Source organism: Aulonocara stuartgranti (genome assembly GCF_965226115.1).
Source record: "Aulonocara stuartgranti genome assembly, chromosome: 14".
Taxonomy (NCBI): Eukaryota; Metazoa; Chordata; class Actinopteri; order Cichliformes; family Cichlidae; genus Aulonocara; species Aulonocara stuartgranti.
The window spans coordinates 8,955,531-8,972,134 of record NC_138950.1 but is presented as its reverse complement, the minus strand read 5'-3'; the positions used below and the strand labels follow the sequence as shown (position 1 = coordinate 8,972,134).

General features: G+C 40.6%; 1 protein-coding gene across 1 annotated transcript in view; it reads right to left on the bottom strand.

The window, feature by feature from the left end:
* Positions 1 to 13,439, bottom strand: part of LOC309687498 (protocadherin-16-like) — a 76,970-nt gene extending 63,531 nt beyond the window's left edge. Inside the window, exons 1-2 of the mRNA XM_082502515.1 lie at positions 12,989 to 13,439; positions 5,744 to 7,564 (exon numbers count right to left, since the gene is read on the bottom strand). Of these exons, the coding sequence (XP_082358641.1) occupies positions 5,744 to 7,543 (1,800 nt within the window). The 5' untranslated portion in view covers positions 7,544 to 7,564; positions 12,989 to 13,439. The remainder of the gene's footprint in view (positions 1 to 5,743; positions 7,565 to 12,988) is intronic.
* Positions 13,440 to 16,604: the final 3,165 nt, after the last annotated feature.

Here is a 16,604-nt window from a genome sequence, read left to right as displayed (position 1 = left end):
ACTGTCACTCAGTGTCTACTTTCCGGTCTGGTGGCTTTTGATGGACAGCAGGGGACTGGATGGATGATTTAGCACAGATTTGCTTTGGAACAGTGTGAATATCGCAAGCAGATGATGCTTCCTGATGCCCAGCTTGTTTAGCGATGCCAACTGCCTTGCACATGTGCAGGGGGACCACGGACTGTGAGAACAGAAGGCCTGGCAGCCGTTAGCACAGTCAGCCTCGAGGTCTACCCCCCTTCCCACTCATTCGTCTCAAAAGAGACGAATGGCAAAGTGAATAATCGTCTCTATTTACAAAGGTTAAACAAAAGTCTTCCTCTTGTGCCTGAATACAACACTGTAACAACATGGCCATGTAGACACCCTTAAAGGCCACACACCTGCAGTCTGACTTCACTCTGTTGATAATTTCCAACCATTCTTTCTTGAACGATCCAACCAGATAAGCCTGGGTCTGCTCAGACTGAGACCTACGAAGCTGCCTGTTTGTGTCACTCCAGGGGTGCTCAAGCATCCCCAGGCAAGCAGATGTGCTGCTCTCACCTGCTCTGATCCACATGTCACCACTCCACAGGGAAACAAGGGGAAGGGAAGAGGTGTAATTGGATCACAAAGAGGACACATAAGTGTGGGAAAGGGAGAAAGGAAGAGATAAGAAGTCTGATCATGGCAGAAAGAACAAGGACAGAGACAAACACAGAGACTCAGACAGGAAGAGTGATATCCCACTCCTCAGAGTCAGAGGATAGATGTTAGAAAAGGGATCAACAGCTGAATCCAGCTGCTGAGAATGAGCTTTGTTACAGCTGCCAGAGGCCGAGTGTCCCTCTGGAGACTCTCGGCTGTTTTCTTTGCGTCTCTCGCGCTCTCTACTTTCACTGTGCTCACACAGTCTTTCACAGAAACTTGGAAGCAGTGCTGAGAGGTCTGTCTCACCTGCAGCAGACAGTCTGGGTGACAGACTGTACTAATGAAATTTTGTGTCCCACAAGGGGGATATATAAGCCCATCTTCCTTCCTTGCCAGATGCGGGCAGGAAACCCCTCCAGTGAACTTTCATACCTCACAACTTCTGCTTTACAGCCAGCACTCCATGTGGTTGCATCACAGCACTGAGGTCTTGTAAACATTGCATACACTTACCACTCAGCACTCACATAATGGACAGCAACCAGCAACAAATTTGGACTGTGTTTTGCAAAATATCACTGGCTGCTGCCCGTTTGTTTGGACATTAGACATTTGGGAAACCATGATATATTATGATGGGCATATTTTCCTGCATTTACAATGAAAATTTCTCCTAATAATTATTAATAGTTATGAATAAATAATAAATTAAATCTTTGCAGCTCTACAGTATAGTTAAATGCAGTAGTTGCACTTTAATCCTTAAATGCAGGGTTCCTTTCATGTTGTTTCACAGTTCGACATGCGCACACCCACAGCTTTGGTTTTACACTAATGAACAGTATTTCCTCCCAGCTTCTGTATTCAACCATATAACATTAAATTTTCACCACAACCTTCTCCTCTTCCTGTGCTGTTGGACAGAAAGAGGCGGCAGATTTGATGATGGACGGCTAAGCACAATAAAATGCGTTCAGCTGTCTCGAGCAGAGCAACTTTGACCTGAACACCCACACTCTATCCAGATGTACATCAGTGTTTATGTTCGCTTCATTGCCCCTGCTAGGCCCAGGAGTAAGTGTTCGAGGAAGTATTACATTCACGAACACATTAAGTAGCACATCCAGTTTCCTGCAATTTTACCATTCCCTGAAAATACTGTTATACCACAGAGCCACAATGAAGCTCGGTAGTTAGCAGGAGGAAAAAGAAACAGAAAAGGGAGACCAAAAACAGAGTCAGCTTGCCTCAAGCTAAACCAGTCTCAGAGGAAGAAAAAGCCAGGCTGGTATTAAAACAGACAAGTGAGTATTTCGCTTGACAAAAACCATCTCCAGGAAAATGTCTGGTGAAAACTGATTACATGGTTTGTATACCAAAATATCCATATGAAACTGGCAGTTCCCCTCATTTTCATAGTTTACCTCACTTATTTTTAAAATGCTGCAGTGTCATTTGAATGTTTTTGGAAGAGCTTTAGTTGACAAGGTAGTTGTTATGAAAAATGTGTGATTGAGCAGGTGTAACGTTCAGTCACCAAATCATTACATTTTGCATTTTCGTTTTGTAAAGTTCAGTTTGGGTGAAATTCAAAATGAGCCATTTTTATGTTTTGAATTTTTATGGGCTGAAAATGTGGTCGCCGTTCAGCGGTAGCTGCTGAAACAGTGAGAGGAGAAACTTTTTATGGAGAAGGAGAGAGCTGCAATTTCAAAATACGAAATACTGAGGTTCACGTGCCACTTGCATTAGCCAACTTCATAGATTTACTGTCAGATATTAAATTTTCATTCAGTTTTTAATATGAAGTCAAAAGTATGCTATACTGAAAAGACTATAAAAAGCAAGGTCTAATTCATCAATGTAGGCGTTCCAGGGAGGAACCTAAACCAAAAGCACCATCCACAGTTTATCACTGAATACCTGAGTCTTCACTACACAACAAAGCACTTATTTAACAGCTAATAAAGAGCTGAGGACACCGGATTTGTATCACTGTTATTAGAACCTGCTTAGTCATTAGAAGGTAGGTGGTCATTGTAGTAGAAAGAAAACTACGGAAACTGTGAGTGTGAAAAAAACACTAGAAAGAAGCTCAATCATTCATACGTTTTCTCGAGGGGAATTATGGGTATTTTTCCCTCACAGAGTGGTTTCTTTTATGCTGCCAGGAATGGAGTACTGATTCATAGTGCCACTTCACTGAGGTACCCCTTTCAACTAGGTTTTCTTTAAAGCATTCAATGTGAAATAATAGATATGTTTGAATGCTGCTTTATGTGGTATCTAAACTTAAAAAAAAGGCTCATAGTAGGTCTGCCCACGAGAAATCATAGGCAAAGAATAATACTCATAGATTAATGTTTTTTGAAGGAAAGAGATTTTCAGAAACGGAAGCAAATTAGGCACCAAAACAGCAGATAAATGCAAAAGTTTGAATACAGCTTCAAGAAAGTCTCACAGAAAGCAGTCTTCGTCTCATGTTGCTAAGGGGTTTGCAGCAATAAAAGCGGTCCATTCAGTCATGAACATGGGGGAGGTGGCTTTAAAAATTAGTTCTGGCCTATCTTCACACCTAGGTAATGAGAAATGAAGTGAGATCAGATAAGAATTTAGCGTCTGCCGGACAAGCAGACAGACAAGGAAGCCCCCCTGCTTATGTCACCTCCGCTACTCATGCAAGCGCTTGTCAGGGTTCATTTCCCCCTCAGCTGCTCGGAGACCCCCTCTCGCCTTTCTGCTGGAGCCAGAACAACCCGAAAACAGACAGAGGGGCAATTCTTAGCAGAGACCCTCCAAATGAGCCAAGAGCCGCAATGATATGAGGCGTAAATTATTCCCCAGTGCAGGATTGTGACACAATCAACTGAAAACTTTCATTACTTATTACATATGTAAAAGCCAAGACAACCATGTGCCTCATTATGTTTAACAACGACTTATATTACTTATATTATATTCTTCTTCCTCAATCAAAAGCCTCTGATTAACAGATGTGATAAAATGACGCAGAAGTAATAACTTTTTTCGTCTTATTACTTTCTTATTATTCAACAAGGTCTTCACACATTTGCATTAAAAAAATACATTTGTACAGTGAAATGTAACAGTTCCTCTTGAGTGAATGCATGCTTGCAATCTGGAACGGAGATATAATATGAGGCAAGAGAGCATAATTTATAAAATGAAGTGTGGACTGTAGAAAGTTGCGTTGGTATTGTGGTTCCGGATATGGATTCGGATATGTGTTGTAGAGTTATACTGAACCTCGACACCATCCAGAAAACTTGTAAATTGGACACAGTTGGAAAACTAATAAAGGAGAATGGAATTAGTAACGCCTCATGAAACACATTCCATAATGCAGCTCATAGTTTTCAAGTGCTGTTTTTCATGTCGAATTTGATTTCCCCTCTCCAGGGTGACCTATTTTCTTTGCAGCAGATCTCATATATTGAATTACAAGAGTGATGCCTGTTAATAGGATTAAGCCCTTATTTTTTATTTATCCCCCCCCCCACACACACACACACACACATCTAATTATAAAGTCATCTGTAAAAGCATCTGATGTATAGTGAAAGTGACAAAAAATAATCACGCCACATGAGAATAGCCCTGAAACACCCACAGATGGGAAGAGGAGAGCGAAAAGGTAACGTGATAATCATAATGTCCATACTATAGGTTTTTTTTGGGGGGTGGCTTTGTCTGTGAAAGATGGGTACACTGAGAATTTTATCTACAAAGAGAAAAGGCAGTCATCAGATGTCTTGCTGAGATGTTTGGATGTAGAACTGGCACCCTAAGTAAGAGCAGTCTGTTCTCACATGGGCCGCCAAACACACGTCTGCAACAACCAGTGAAGCCCAAGAGAGGCCAGAGAGCAGAGGCTTTGAAGAACTACTTCATACTTGGACTCAGTAGGACCCACAGATCAAGCATGTCATACTCTTAGGAACTGTCTGAGGGCAGGTAGTAAGCAGCCAATGGAGAGTAAAGACAGAACTCTGAAAATCGCTGGTTCGAAAGAAAACATGAAATCGTTTTTTCCTTAAACTTTTTTAATCAAACATGAACTCCAGCTCACACTGGAAACAGTGATCTTAGAGTTTCACAGTCCAAAACATACATTTTTTAATTACTCTTTGGTCGACTTTCCAATTTTCAAAATCAATTTCAGAACATTCCCCTTTCTCATTACACTTGCGGTCTTTTTGATTTATAAACTACCCACAAAAAGTCCTTGTAGTGCCTTAACTACATTTAAGTGCCACAGTATGACATTGTGTCTCCTTTCACCCCTCCCTCATCCACAGCAAAATCCTGGGCCAAGATCTCATCTGCTAGGCCGTCCATCTGGGCTGCACTCTATTTCCAACTCCTTGATCCATGCAGTACTGCTGTACACACTTGCAAAACAGAATCTCTATCCTCGTAAAAAGAAACTCCAGCTTGCTGATGTGAGAAATGGCTTGAATGACACCTGATATGCCTCATTTTCTCTTTGTAATTGCAGTCTTTTTATTAATAAATGACTAGTGGAAATTATTTTTTACCAGAAAAAAACACTGCATTTACATGGGGTGATCTAATTTGTCTGAACTTTAATTCATCTTGTCGCTTATGGCCATTTTTTTCTCACGCTCAACAACCCTAATTAAGGTGCCTTTTGAGACTGAAGTGACATCTATTTCTTTGGATAAAGCCCTGAATTTGTCTCTGTCTGTGAATATGTGAAAAACTCCTTTGTGCCTCGGCTGACGGAGGACTTTGCACTGCCTCTGTTACCCTGGAAACCTTTTGAGAGGTGAAGGAGAGGACAGCCAAGGAGCAGATCATGTTGGCCTAAATTTGCAGGTAAATCCTCACTAAGGCTGTCCAATTTAAACAGCTTTAGCATTAAATAATAACCCTCGATGAGGAAAAAAGGAGTTACTCTGACAAACTTCTATTTTATTTATCTAATAACTTTCCATTTGTCGCTCTCCACAGTTGCACCAAAGTCCAATGCAGACCCTTACATAAGCAAAGTGTTAAAGCGTGGGAGTGTTGATCAAATCAATCAATTCATAACCTTTTACTGAATTAAAACATTAAAAAATCCTACCTCGAGAATGCAGGTCCCCGGTGCTGTGTTCTCCTCGACAGACACATTGTAGAAGTTTCTCTCAAAAACAGGCTCGTTGTCATTTATATCCTGAAGAAAGATGTTTACAACTGCAGTGGATGAAAGAGATGGCTTTCCTCCATCAGTGGCCACCACAGTTATACTGGGACTAGGGTTCTTTTCATAATCCAGCTGGGAGAGAGTGGTAATAATGCCAGTAATGGAGTCTATACTGAACCAGCTGTAATAAGCACTTCCATCTTGTAGGATGCTGTAGCTTATGTCCCCATTTGGCCCCTGGTCTTTATCTCTAGCTGTTACCTGTAACACAAAGCTACCTGGAAACACCACTTCAGGAATGACCTGCCTGTACACTGGTTGGTCAAAGAGAGGAGGATTGTCATTGATGTCAATCACTTGGATAGTGAAGGAGGATTCAGCCCTGAGCGGAGGCATGCCGGAATCTGTCGCCATCACCCTCAGCTCATAGGTGTCTCTTTCCTCGCGGTCCAGAATCTGATCCACACAAATCAAATAGATTATGCTATCCTTAGTGGTCAGGGCAAACTTTCCATCACCTCCCTCTAGTGACACATTGACATTAGCATACTCTCCGTAGTCTGGGTCAGTGACTGAGATGCGGGCTACGTACTGGCCTGGCTGTGCCCCTTCTGAGATTCTGGGAGATCCGTCCTCACTGAGAAAGATGATGGTCATTGTAGGCTGGTTGTCATTGTAGTCTCTGACATGAATGGTGACAAAGGCATTGGTCACTTCTGGGTGAGTTGCGTTGTCTTGCGCCTGGACCACCAGCTCGTGGACCCTCCTCATCTCGAAGTCCAGTGGTTTGTTGAGGGTGATGATGCCAGTGCGAGAATCTATGACAAAGTAGCGATCTGGGTCGCTTTGTCTCCTGTTAATTTCATATAGCACCATCCCATTATCGCCCTCATCAACATCTGTGGCAAACACCTGCAGGATGTTACTTCCTGGTTGAAGGTTTTCAGATATTATAGCATGGTAGCGGCTCTGGTTAAAAACAGGAGCGTTGTCATTAATATCTTGCACAGTAATATCTAACGTCATCTGATCAGTTCTTTTGGGGGACCCGCCATCAAAAGCCTCCAAAGATAAAGTATAGGTGGATCTTTTCTCTCTGTCTAGAATGGTATTGACCACCAAATCCAGATAGAGAACTTCATTGCTTCCTCTCCTGGTTTCCAAGGTGAACGCCTGGCCAACATTTCCATCCTTGATAAGGTAACCCTGTGTCGTAAGCTGCCCTTTATCACTATCAACAGCTGGCTCGAGAGGAAACCTAGTGCCGATAGCTGTCTGTTCAGGAATTTTAAAAGTGGCTTGCTTTCTGGGGAACTTTGGAGCGTGGTCATTTATATCATTCACCTTGATGGTCACCTCTACTGTCACACCTGTCATGGTGACTGCAATGAAGTTGTACCTATCCCTTAATTCTCTATCCAGAACTTTGGCAGTTTTAATAATGCCTGTGCTTTCATCTATATCCAAATCACTCCCTACTCCTGTGCCCTCATGGTCTGAAATGAAGTACAAGGATGCTGTTACGCCAGGGGGGAGTCCTGCACTGATGTCACCTACAATTGTACCTGCTGGTTGCTCCTCATCTAGCTGTAGCTCAAGGGTTCCCAAGACCACAGGTGAGTGGACTGCTATAAGCTCCAAGACCACATATACCATTAGCACTATCCTTTGGCTCCACCAACCCTCACGATGCAAAGAATCCATTACAGACTTCCCAAAACCCTTGGCAGCAGTCTTCATTTTGGCCCCTTCGTTTTAAACCTAGAGACACACAGAGAGGAAAGGCTGAGCAATATCAAAATATTATTAAAAAAAAGTCAGAACAGCAGAAACTAAGTAAAGGTGTAATATTTTTATAGTAAGGTAGTTTAAGACACCTAGGTAGCCTACATGCCTTAAACACTTTCCCATATGTTTTATTGACTTTGCTCCTACCCACACTATATACAACTGGCCAAGCACATAACATTTTCCTTCACTTCTTTTTCACCTAATAAGTCGACACCTTGTTTCTCCCATATACCAGAGAGCCCCCCTTTGCTAAAGAAACATCAAAGCCACAGGCCACAGCATACCACTTCAGACAGGGAGTCTTTAGCTGTTGCTCTGCAGCTTTAATTAAAAGGGTGCGAGAATCAGTTTGGCCAGGCTACCCCGTGTGTTTGCCATAGCTGTTCGCCTTTGTATACGTCTGGGAGGTGAAGTCCTGGATTTAATATTTACCACCACATTTATCTTTCGTGGAATGAGGAATTTTAAAACAATCCCCCCCAAGAACCCTTTCAAATAACTCTCCTTAGGCAAACATATTGAGTTTATGAGAAGTAAGAGTGTGAGTGTTAAATCAAGGGGAAAAAATATTGAAACACTGATATTTAAAAGCAGCAAGGGTATTAGGATTTCTTGCATAAACAATAGGCACACTCTGGCAAAGGATCCACACCACTGCAGAGGAAATGTAATTGAGACTGAGAGACACTGTGGAGCAATGTGGAAATGTTTCAATAAGACTGTCACCATCTGCAGAATAATCCAAAACCACCAAGTGTCTGGCTCAAAGAAAATTATTGTGTCGTTTTCATTACATAAAAAGACAGGCTTCCAATTGTCTGTGGTTCTGTGTAATAGGTCTAATTCATAATGACTTTAACTTCCTGGTTAAGTACATTTTGCTTTAATTTAAAGAAAATATATACAGAAGTGCATCAATATTTGAATGGCTGGCTCTCTGTAAAAAGCTCTTTAAGGCTCCCCCCAGTGGATTAATTGATACCTGCAAGGAAACATTCAAAGACATCTGCGCATCTGTGTGTGAGCATGTGTCTGTGCGTGTGTGTGTGTGTGTGGACTAAATGCCTTCCTGAATGCTGTGTGGCGATCTGTCTTAGCCACAGTGGTAACAGTGTATTTGAGTGACAGAGCAGTACTGCAGAATTGAAGGGCTCCATGCAGTCTACCTCTTTCCCTTTTTCTGGCTCTGCAGCATTGTAATTGAGGTCTGCTGGAAGTTGGCCATGAGCACACAAGATTCCAGGGCTAATTTCAGTCTGCCGTGATTCAGAGCCCACAACACTGAAGATGCTAACTTTTAACGTCATAAATTGCTTTGAATTTAGTGTGAGTAGCGAGAAACCTTGTATCACATCTTGTTTTGAAATATGGCATGAGAATGTGTCCTGTTTGCATCTGCTGTGTTACCGGTCCAAGATGATTCAATGGTTTAGGCATAAAAAGGAATTCTGAGCCAATTTGCTCCATTAATCTCTAATTCTTATTGCTTTCACAGAGACCATAATAATTGCAAATGACAAAACCATAAAAGGCGAGCGCTACAAATTCACCATTACATAGTACAGTTTGGGTTGTTTTCTGAGTGCTGTTCTTGGCAAAAAACATAAGCACATCCATGACAGGCTGAAAATCTTGACAGCACTTGAACTTTAAAGCCTCAGTACTGATTTACTTTACTAAAACACTGGGGATGAACTTTTACAAAGCTCCCTCCAGTGCACAAAGGATAGCTTTTCAAGGCCAGACTCCCTGACCAAATACCACAACTGAAATAATGCAGTTTCTGGTTGAGCTACAGTGGAGGACCTCTGCAGAGCAGCGCAGCCTAATGGATATAACATACACACAGTTGGGTAAGCTAATTGAACAATACCAGGTAAAGCAGGGCACGTGGTTTCAAAAGATTCAGTGTGAGATTAAAGAGAAATCTATGCAGACTAAAGCTAAGATGTTAGCCTAATATATAACTGCTGTTGCCCACCCACGCAGGTATCACTGAGTTTCATACCTGTTCCTAAATTGCCAGTGAGAAGTCACATGTGTCAAGCTTTGGGAAAGAAAACTCTTCAAAGAGGCTGCTGATGGTTAAAAGCTGTTGCATTAAGTAAGCCAATCCGATTGTGGTTTGGATTCAAGCATTTTTCTTGCATAATTGTCTTAGAACGTGACTCTCTTCTTCTGGTAGTTAAATACTGTTAATGGCTTTTGCAAAGATGACGCAACCGCTGGTGGATTAATCCCATGTTCTCTGAACAAAGACACTAAAATGTTTACTTTGCACGAGCTTCACTATTTTTTTTTCTCTAAAACTGGCGTGTGTGTGTAATATATCACGCACACCTCAGTGTTAGCTGAAACTGTAGCATTGACCCAGTTTCTTTTGAATCCTTTAAACCAAGTCGAACGACCGAATCGGTGGTTCGTGGGATTTACATAGAGAATGAAAATCTCTGTTGGAATAAACTAGATATCATTGTGAACACTTTGGTAGCATGACTGAAATCTGCATCAAAATCCTTGGCAGCCTTGAATGCTGGGAACATCAGGGCAGCACTTTTTCCCCCTCCACTGTAGTCTAAATCGTGTTTGGCAAAATGTATTGGATATTAACGTCTAATAGCTGAAAATACTTGGGCTTATTTATATCTGGCTTTACAGTTTTGGGTGAAGTATGAGGTCTATTTGTCTTTCTCTGCTGCTATGAAGACAAGTAGGCCTTTGGTTTGGCAACTACTACAACAAACAGTATCTAAACAAACACTACTGCTGCCTCCCTCCATGAGCCATAACCAACATTACATAGAAGAATGCCAACACTCTCATGAAAATATAATTCTTAGCAATGCAAAGTAAAAGACACTTTTAAAAAAAGGAGAATTAAAACGGTGGATTTACCACAGATCATCCTGCCAAGTCATATCATTTCATCTGAGAATTTATACATATGTTTTGAATAGAGAATGCCTCTCAATTGCCACTAACTGAACAACTGTCAAACACTGGCCTCAAGCAAATGTCTTAATCACAGACAACATCGGAGATAGCTTCTTGTGAGTAAATGATGTGCTAACTGGAAATACATTATTGGTTAAAAATCGCCCTCCATCAAACAAAAGTTTAGCAAATTACCCCCAAAATAAAGCAGGCTTCTACTTCATTAACGCAACCAAAAAACCTATGTAACACTAACAAACCAAGAGGGACAGCTATAGTGACAGACTGCGTAAAATGAGCTTCTAATTCCAAGTCATGAGTCTAGTTACTCACAGAAAACGTCTGTGGTTTCAAGAACACGCCAGCCTGCTTGGGGCTCGATGGAGCCATAATGGAAACCACAGACAGAAATGCAGATTGACTGGACATGAGGATGGCAAGCTTAGCTCAAAGCAAACTACAATGCTCTGAATGTTTGCCAGACTAAGTGCCACATTTCTGTACCTTGCATTACTCTTTGATACTTCAGTCGTTGGGCATGTAGTCTTAAAAAGCCCTTGAAAAACCATGACAGGCCCTTCCTGACAATAACAAACATCACATTGGGAAAACCCACAAGCTACATTTTTTTCACTGTGAACCCTTCAGTTCAAGGTTCTGAGGGTCCATGACAAAAGGGATCATCTCTTTCCCACAACAAGAGCAGCATGGGTTGGTTCAGCTGTTTGTGTAATATATTCAGGATAAAAAACACACACACCTAATATCTTTGAAGATGACACTGCCTGACATTGCACTGGCAGTGCTAGTGATTGCATCATTAAAAACAGATGTGTATCGTGTTACAGTAGCAAGGGTGCAAGGAGCAGCAACAGTACTACAAACTAAGGTAAAAGTTTTCCTGACTCACATTTTCTGATTATAAAAAGGGCAGGTCTCATTGGGAGTTTTTAAATCTGCGGGTGTCCAGATTGACATTCTTGCTTTCGCATTGATGCAACTTTTTTTTAAAATGACAGGGACTGGTCATAAATGTTGAAATGAACTTTGGAGGCGACAGCTTTCTGGCAAAGTGCCCTCAGACGCAATAGCTGATTTACACTCAGCTTGTTTGAGCGATGATTGAACTGCAAAAAGATGAGCAAAACCACAGTCAGGCAATTTTCAGAATGTGCAAGGCAGTGAGAAACTTTATGGTTAGATTGCATGAAACATATGTGCTTTTCTTTTCTTTTTTCAGGAATCTGCACACTATAGTGCAGATAGCATCAGCAACATCATACGCACGCCACAGAGACAAGACTAGTGAAAGGATTGCTTCATTCAGTGCACCAAAGGGAATATGACATAATTCTTGGACTCCTATAAACGCCACAGAGGTCCAAGCTGTGGTTTTATCCACAAGTGGTGCATCTTTCGCTTGTTTTTTCTGCAAGTTTAGATTTTGTCTCAAGTCTGAAACATGGCACGCACTGCAAAGATGTGCTGGAACAGAGAAAGTGTTAGAAATGACCCTATCATGCAAACAAACAGCCTCACAACTAACCATGCACAAAAATGAATGAAACAGACTCGGCTCTGGTGAATGAGCCTCATAAAATCATACAAGTGTTAGGGTTTTTCAAACTGATGACTGGTAGTGGAAAAATAGAAAAAAGAAAAAAGAAACAAAACCTGGGCTGCACCATGGCAACCATCACACAGACAACTGCATGGCGATGGATCCCAGTGACTTAATTGGCTTAATAATTAAAAGATATGAAAACCTTTTGTGGGTAATGATGTGAGTAATCACTGAGCAGCTATAGGCCCAGCCGTGCGGCTACAGCAGCACTCGGAGGACTATACAATAACTGCATATAGGTTTCCCAATTTCAGAGGAATGTCTTGATCTCAGGGGGACTTTAACAAGGTGCGATTTAACAAACTGTTAAATGTTTTGTCAGCTCTTCAAAGTCTACCCGCTCAAAGTCTACGTAGTATTTTGTTTTTTGAACTTACTGCTATAGAGTTGAAAAACTGCCAAATGATCCATCCATATGATCAACCTTTGCATGAAAGAAGATTAAGTAGCCTAAATTAGCCACATTGCATATTGACTGATTGTAGAAATACTCGATTAAAATGACACGTACACGAGCTGCTTTAAAATTTACTTTCTAGCATTTGTTTTTAATTAATTAAAACTTTTTAATGCTAGAGGCGAGACTGCATAAATGCAACGGAGCGCGCTGATGCATTGGTCTGCTAAAACAGTAAGTAACAGGCAATTGCTTTGCATACATCCCTCCACTAAAATCCTTTTCTAAAGCAACGTGATTAATAACGCGTTGTTAACAATGTATAAGTGAAAGGGGGTAAAGTGTGCTTAGAGATAAACACTGATGAATAACTTCAACATCAGGCTGGTTACTTGTGGCGCTGGAAGGTCTGCGCAGTCCAGCTTTGATGGATACTCACATTCATTTGTTCCTTTCCGGTGTTTAAAGATGATAACTTGCGCTTCCAGATGTACAAATTCCTCTCACTGTTCCCTTATGAAGACGAAGTACAGAGTTACATCCATCCCAGGAAAAAAGGCATTATCCCCGCGGCACACTTTGTTTCTTTGCTAAATTCCTATTCAGGTCTCTTCGATTTCTTATCAGACGAAATGATTAAAAAGAAAGAAGCAAACTTGGTCTCTTTGTAAAAACTTTCCTTTCGTCTTATCGGCATCCACTGCCCGCCTGTCTGGGCTCACACACACTGCTGCAGCACGCTAAGTGAAACCAAACGATGTGGGGGCCGAGCGGTGAACGTCCGTCTCCAAAATCGAATTTTTTCAACACGTGACGGAGTGCAGCCTCCTGCTCCTCTCCTCTTTCTGCTGCTGCTGTGATTACCACAAGGAGCCACACCGACTGCAGAGGCAGGTCAGGTTATTGCTGAACTTTGGTGCCACCATCCTATGCGAAAGGGAAGTGTACATCAGATACAAAGCTCGCTGTGCTCTGCTCTTCTGAAGAGTTAAACTGTAAAAGAAATCGCACAGAAATCTCTGCTGTGGTGACATGTATATGTCAGCACAGTACTTTTATAAATCCACTGATTTTTTTACACGTATATTTGTTAAAACAGCTGAATAATTTAGCCAAATAATACAACATACAAACTCATTTTAATCATCCCACTGCTGAAGTAAACTTTCAATCAGTATAAGATATAAACCCTTACATTCATCATATTCATTTACTTGTGCTTCCAGGCACAGTGAGGCTTGAAATGTATAATGTAAATCGGGCCTGGCTTTAGTGATTATGAATTATATCCACCTGAGCTACCTAACAAAACAACCTCGACACAGCCACTGGATCAAAAGGAGATCTAGCCATCATACAGACAACACTTTCCTTCAGATGTTGGAAATCAAGAAACCTCCTGGGGGTATTTTCCATCTAAGTCTAAAAAGGATACAATGCCTGTAACTTTTCCTCATATGTTGTGACTCTTTAAAGGAACATAGCTTACATCTTCAGTCAACCCCCAAGGGGAAGCTACACTTTTATCTCTAATGGTGCTGGAGCCATAACCCTGCTTCACTTTCTTGTCAATCACTAAAAGCTCTGAAAGTTATTAAACCCTTGTCACTTTGTATTTAGAGCTTATAAACATGAGAGGGGCAGAGAGTCCTTTTGTGTCTGTAGTTTTACTGAGAAACATCTGATGGAAATGGGATGAATGCCCCAATGTTTATTCATTTTTCTTCTTTGTCATTAAAGAAATGAATTTGAAAACTGAATTACCCCTGGCAAGACAAAATAAAGACATTTTATTCATGATATACCTGTGAAGTGACAGTATAAAGGAGGCTTTATGAATAGTAATGAACTAGTTGCTTTGTTCTGTTTGCACTGATTAAGAAAAAGAGAGATTATCAAAAAGAATAAACAAAAAAAGCTTGATCACTCTAACCGTGATCATTTTTTTTATTGCGGCTAAAACTTTCTTTCCTCCAGCCAACCTCGTTATGTCTCCCCACTTTCTCTCTCTGAACTGCTTTTTCACCCAGTGGAATGAGTTCCAGTGCTGGCAGCTTCTCATTATGACTGTGACAGTACAGCAAGGGAGGCAACTCACACAGATATGCATATGTTCACACTAATCGACATGCTCAGATGGTTTTACTTCCACAGGGACAATCATCCATATTATCTACACTACCTGTCCCTATTTTAATGCCAGCCAGACAGAACAACTTAAAATGACATGGAGCTTGGCTCTGTTCTTTATGCCCTGGATGTAATTTTGAGTGCAAAGCATCAAAAGACAGATACAAGTGGGAGTTAAATAGTATGCACAAAATAATATTTGCAGTATGCATTAAAAGAATCCAGCAGACGTAATACGTATTGGTGTTCTTAGATAGCAGTGTAGATAAATGTTTAGCAGAGCTGGAAAGAAAATAAAGTGTTTTGTTTATGTTTTATTTCCTTTCGTAGATAACATGTAGGGCTGTTTCATATCAATTCAAGTTGTTACTGACACCATCTCACTATCTTCGCAGTTCCTCGTGCAGCATTATATTAAACAAAGTAAAATCCTTTACCTTATCAAGATTCATTTTTATTGCAAGTATCCTTTTCTTTTTTTAACATAAATATATTAAAAAGCAAAGCCACAAAATCTGCCCAGTGACAAAGCAATGGATTGTCAAATATCCTGTTCGCATACTAATGACAAAATGTTCACTTGGCATCACTTGGCTTGCCTATTCCAAATTTGATAAATTATTAAAGATGAAAAGATGTACAGAAACTAGGAGCACAGATGTCAAACTGATGGATTTGTTTATGGTTTTGCAAACAACAATAAGCAGATTAGGTATTGTACTGTGGATAAATCAAAACACGAGCGGAGCATCTGTTTTCCATCCAGCGTCGGTGCTGGAGTTCCATACAAAAGTGCAGCCTAAGTTTACGTCGTTTTAAAGGCTCAGTCTGCATTAATTTTACCTATGCTCACCTCACACTTCAGTTTTTCAAGTCCGTTCACATGCATGAGATTGTCAGTTCCTACTTGGCTTTAACTGACTTGACTGCCCTCATGAGTCATATAAGGCCATGAATAAAAAAACAAGGTGCCGTAATGGTGGACAAATCTGCAATTCTACTTTGAGGTTAGATGCTGTCCACATCAAGACGTTGTGGTCTTAGTAATTTTTCTGTGCTGCTTATTTTAGTGACATTTGACCGTGGATTAGAGGGAGTACCACAACTTGGCTCCTTTACCCTTGCAGAAAGACCATGAAAGAAATAATAAATAGATTGAGTTTAATCAAGATTAAAGGTAAGTGTGTGACATGCCACTCTTTCTCAGGAAATCATATCAGTAACTGCTTCTAACCGGATACACAAAATGTAAAAAAAAATAACAAAATACATGTATTTGTGAAATAAAACATCATGGTGTTGCACCACAAGCAATTTTTCAGCTGCTACATTAAAACCATAATAAGACTCAGATGTCCTTGTATCTCCCTACCCTGTAATTCTCAGTGTTTTGATGAAATATGATTTTTGTGAGATCTTTTCATTTAATTCTCAGTTTCTTTTGTGTAGCAATTGGCCCCACACATCATTGATGGCTGATTTGTGATTTTTTTTTATTTATTTATTTGCTCTCATAAAGTTTATATCGTGGCATTTGCAAGTGTGCCCTGGGTAACAAAAAAGGCTTTGAATGCGTTTAATTTGCAGCAACAATTTCTTGTTGTTTGTCAAGTCTTGGAAAACAAAATAACAAAAATGGGGATGACCTAATGAAGTTTTTGGTTAAAAAATGAAATAGGGGGAATAACAAGATGATTAATTTAATAGTTTTTGTAGCATTCCACAGAACAAAAAGCTGAGGAAAAGATATATACACATCAAATACTGAACTTGTTAAGCCACTGAGGTGTGGATTATCTGAGCATGCTCGCGTTCATTTCATTCTTTAAAAGTAATGGATTCATTTGTGATGCTTAAATGTAAATATTCTGTAATCCAGAACAAAATCCAGGACACAGACTTCACAATGCTGCTCTACCGGAACC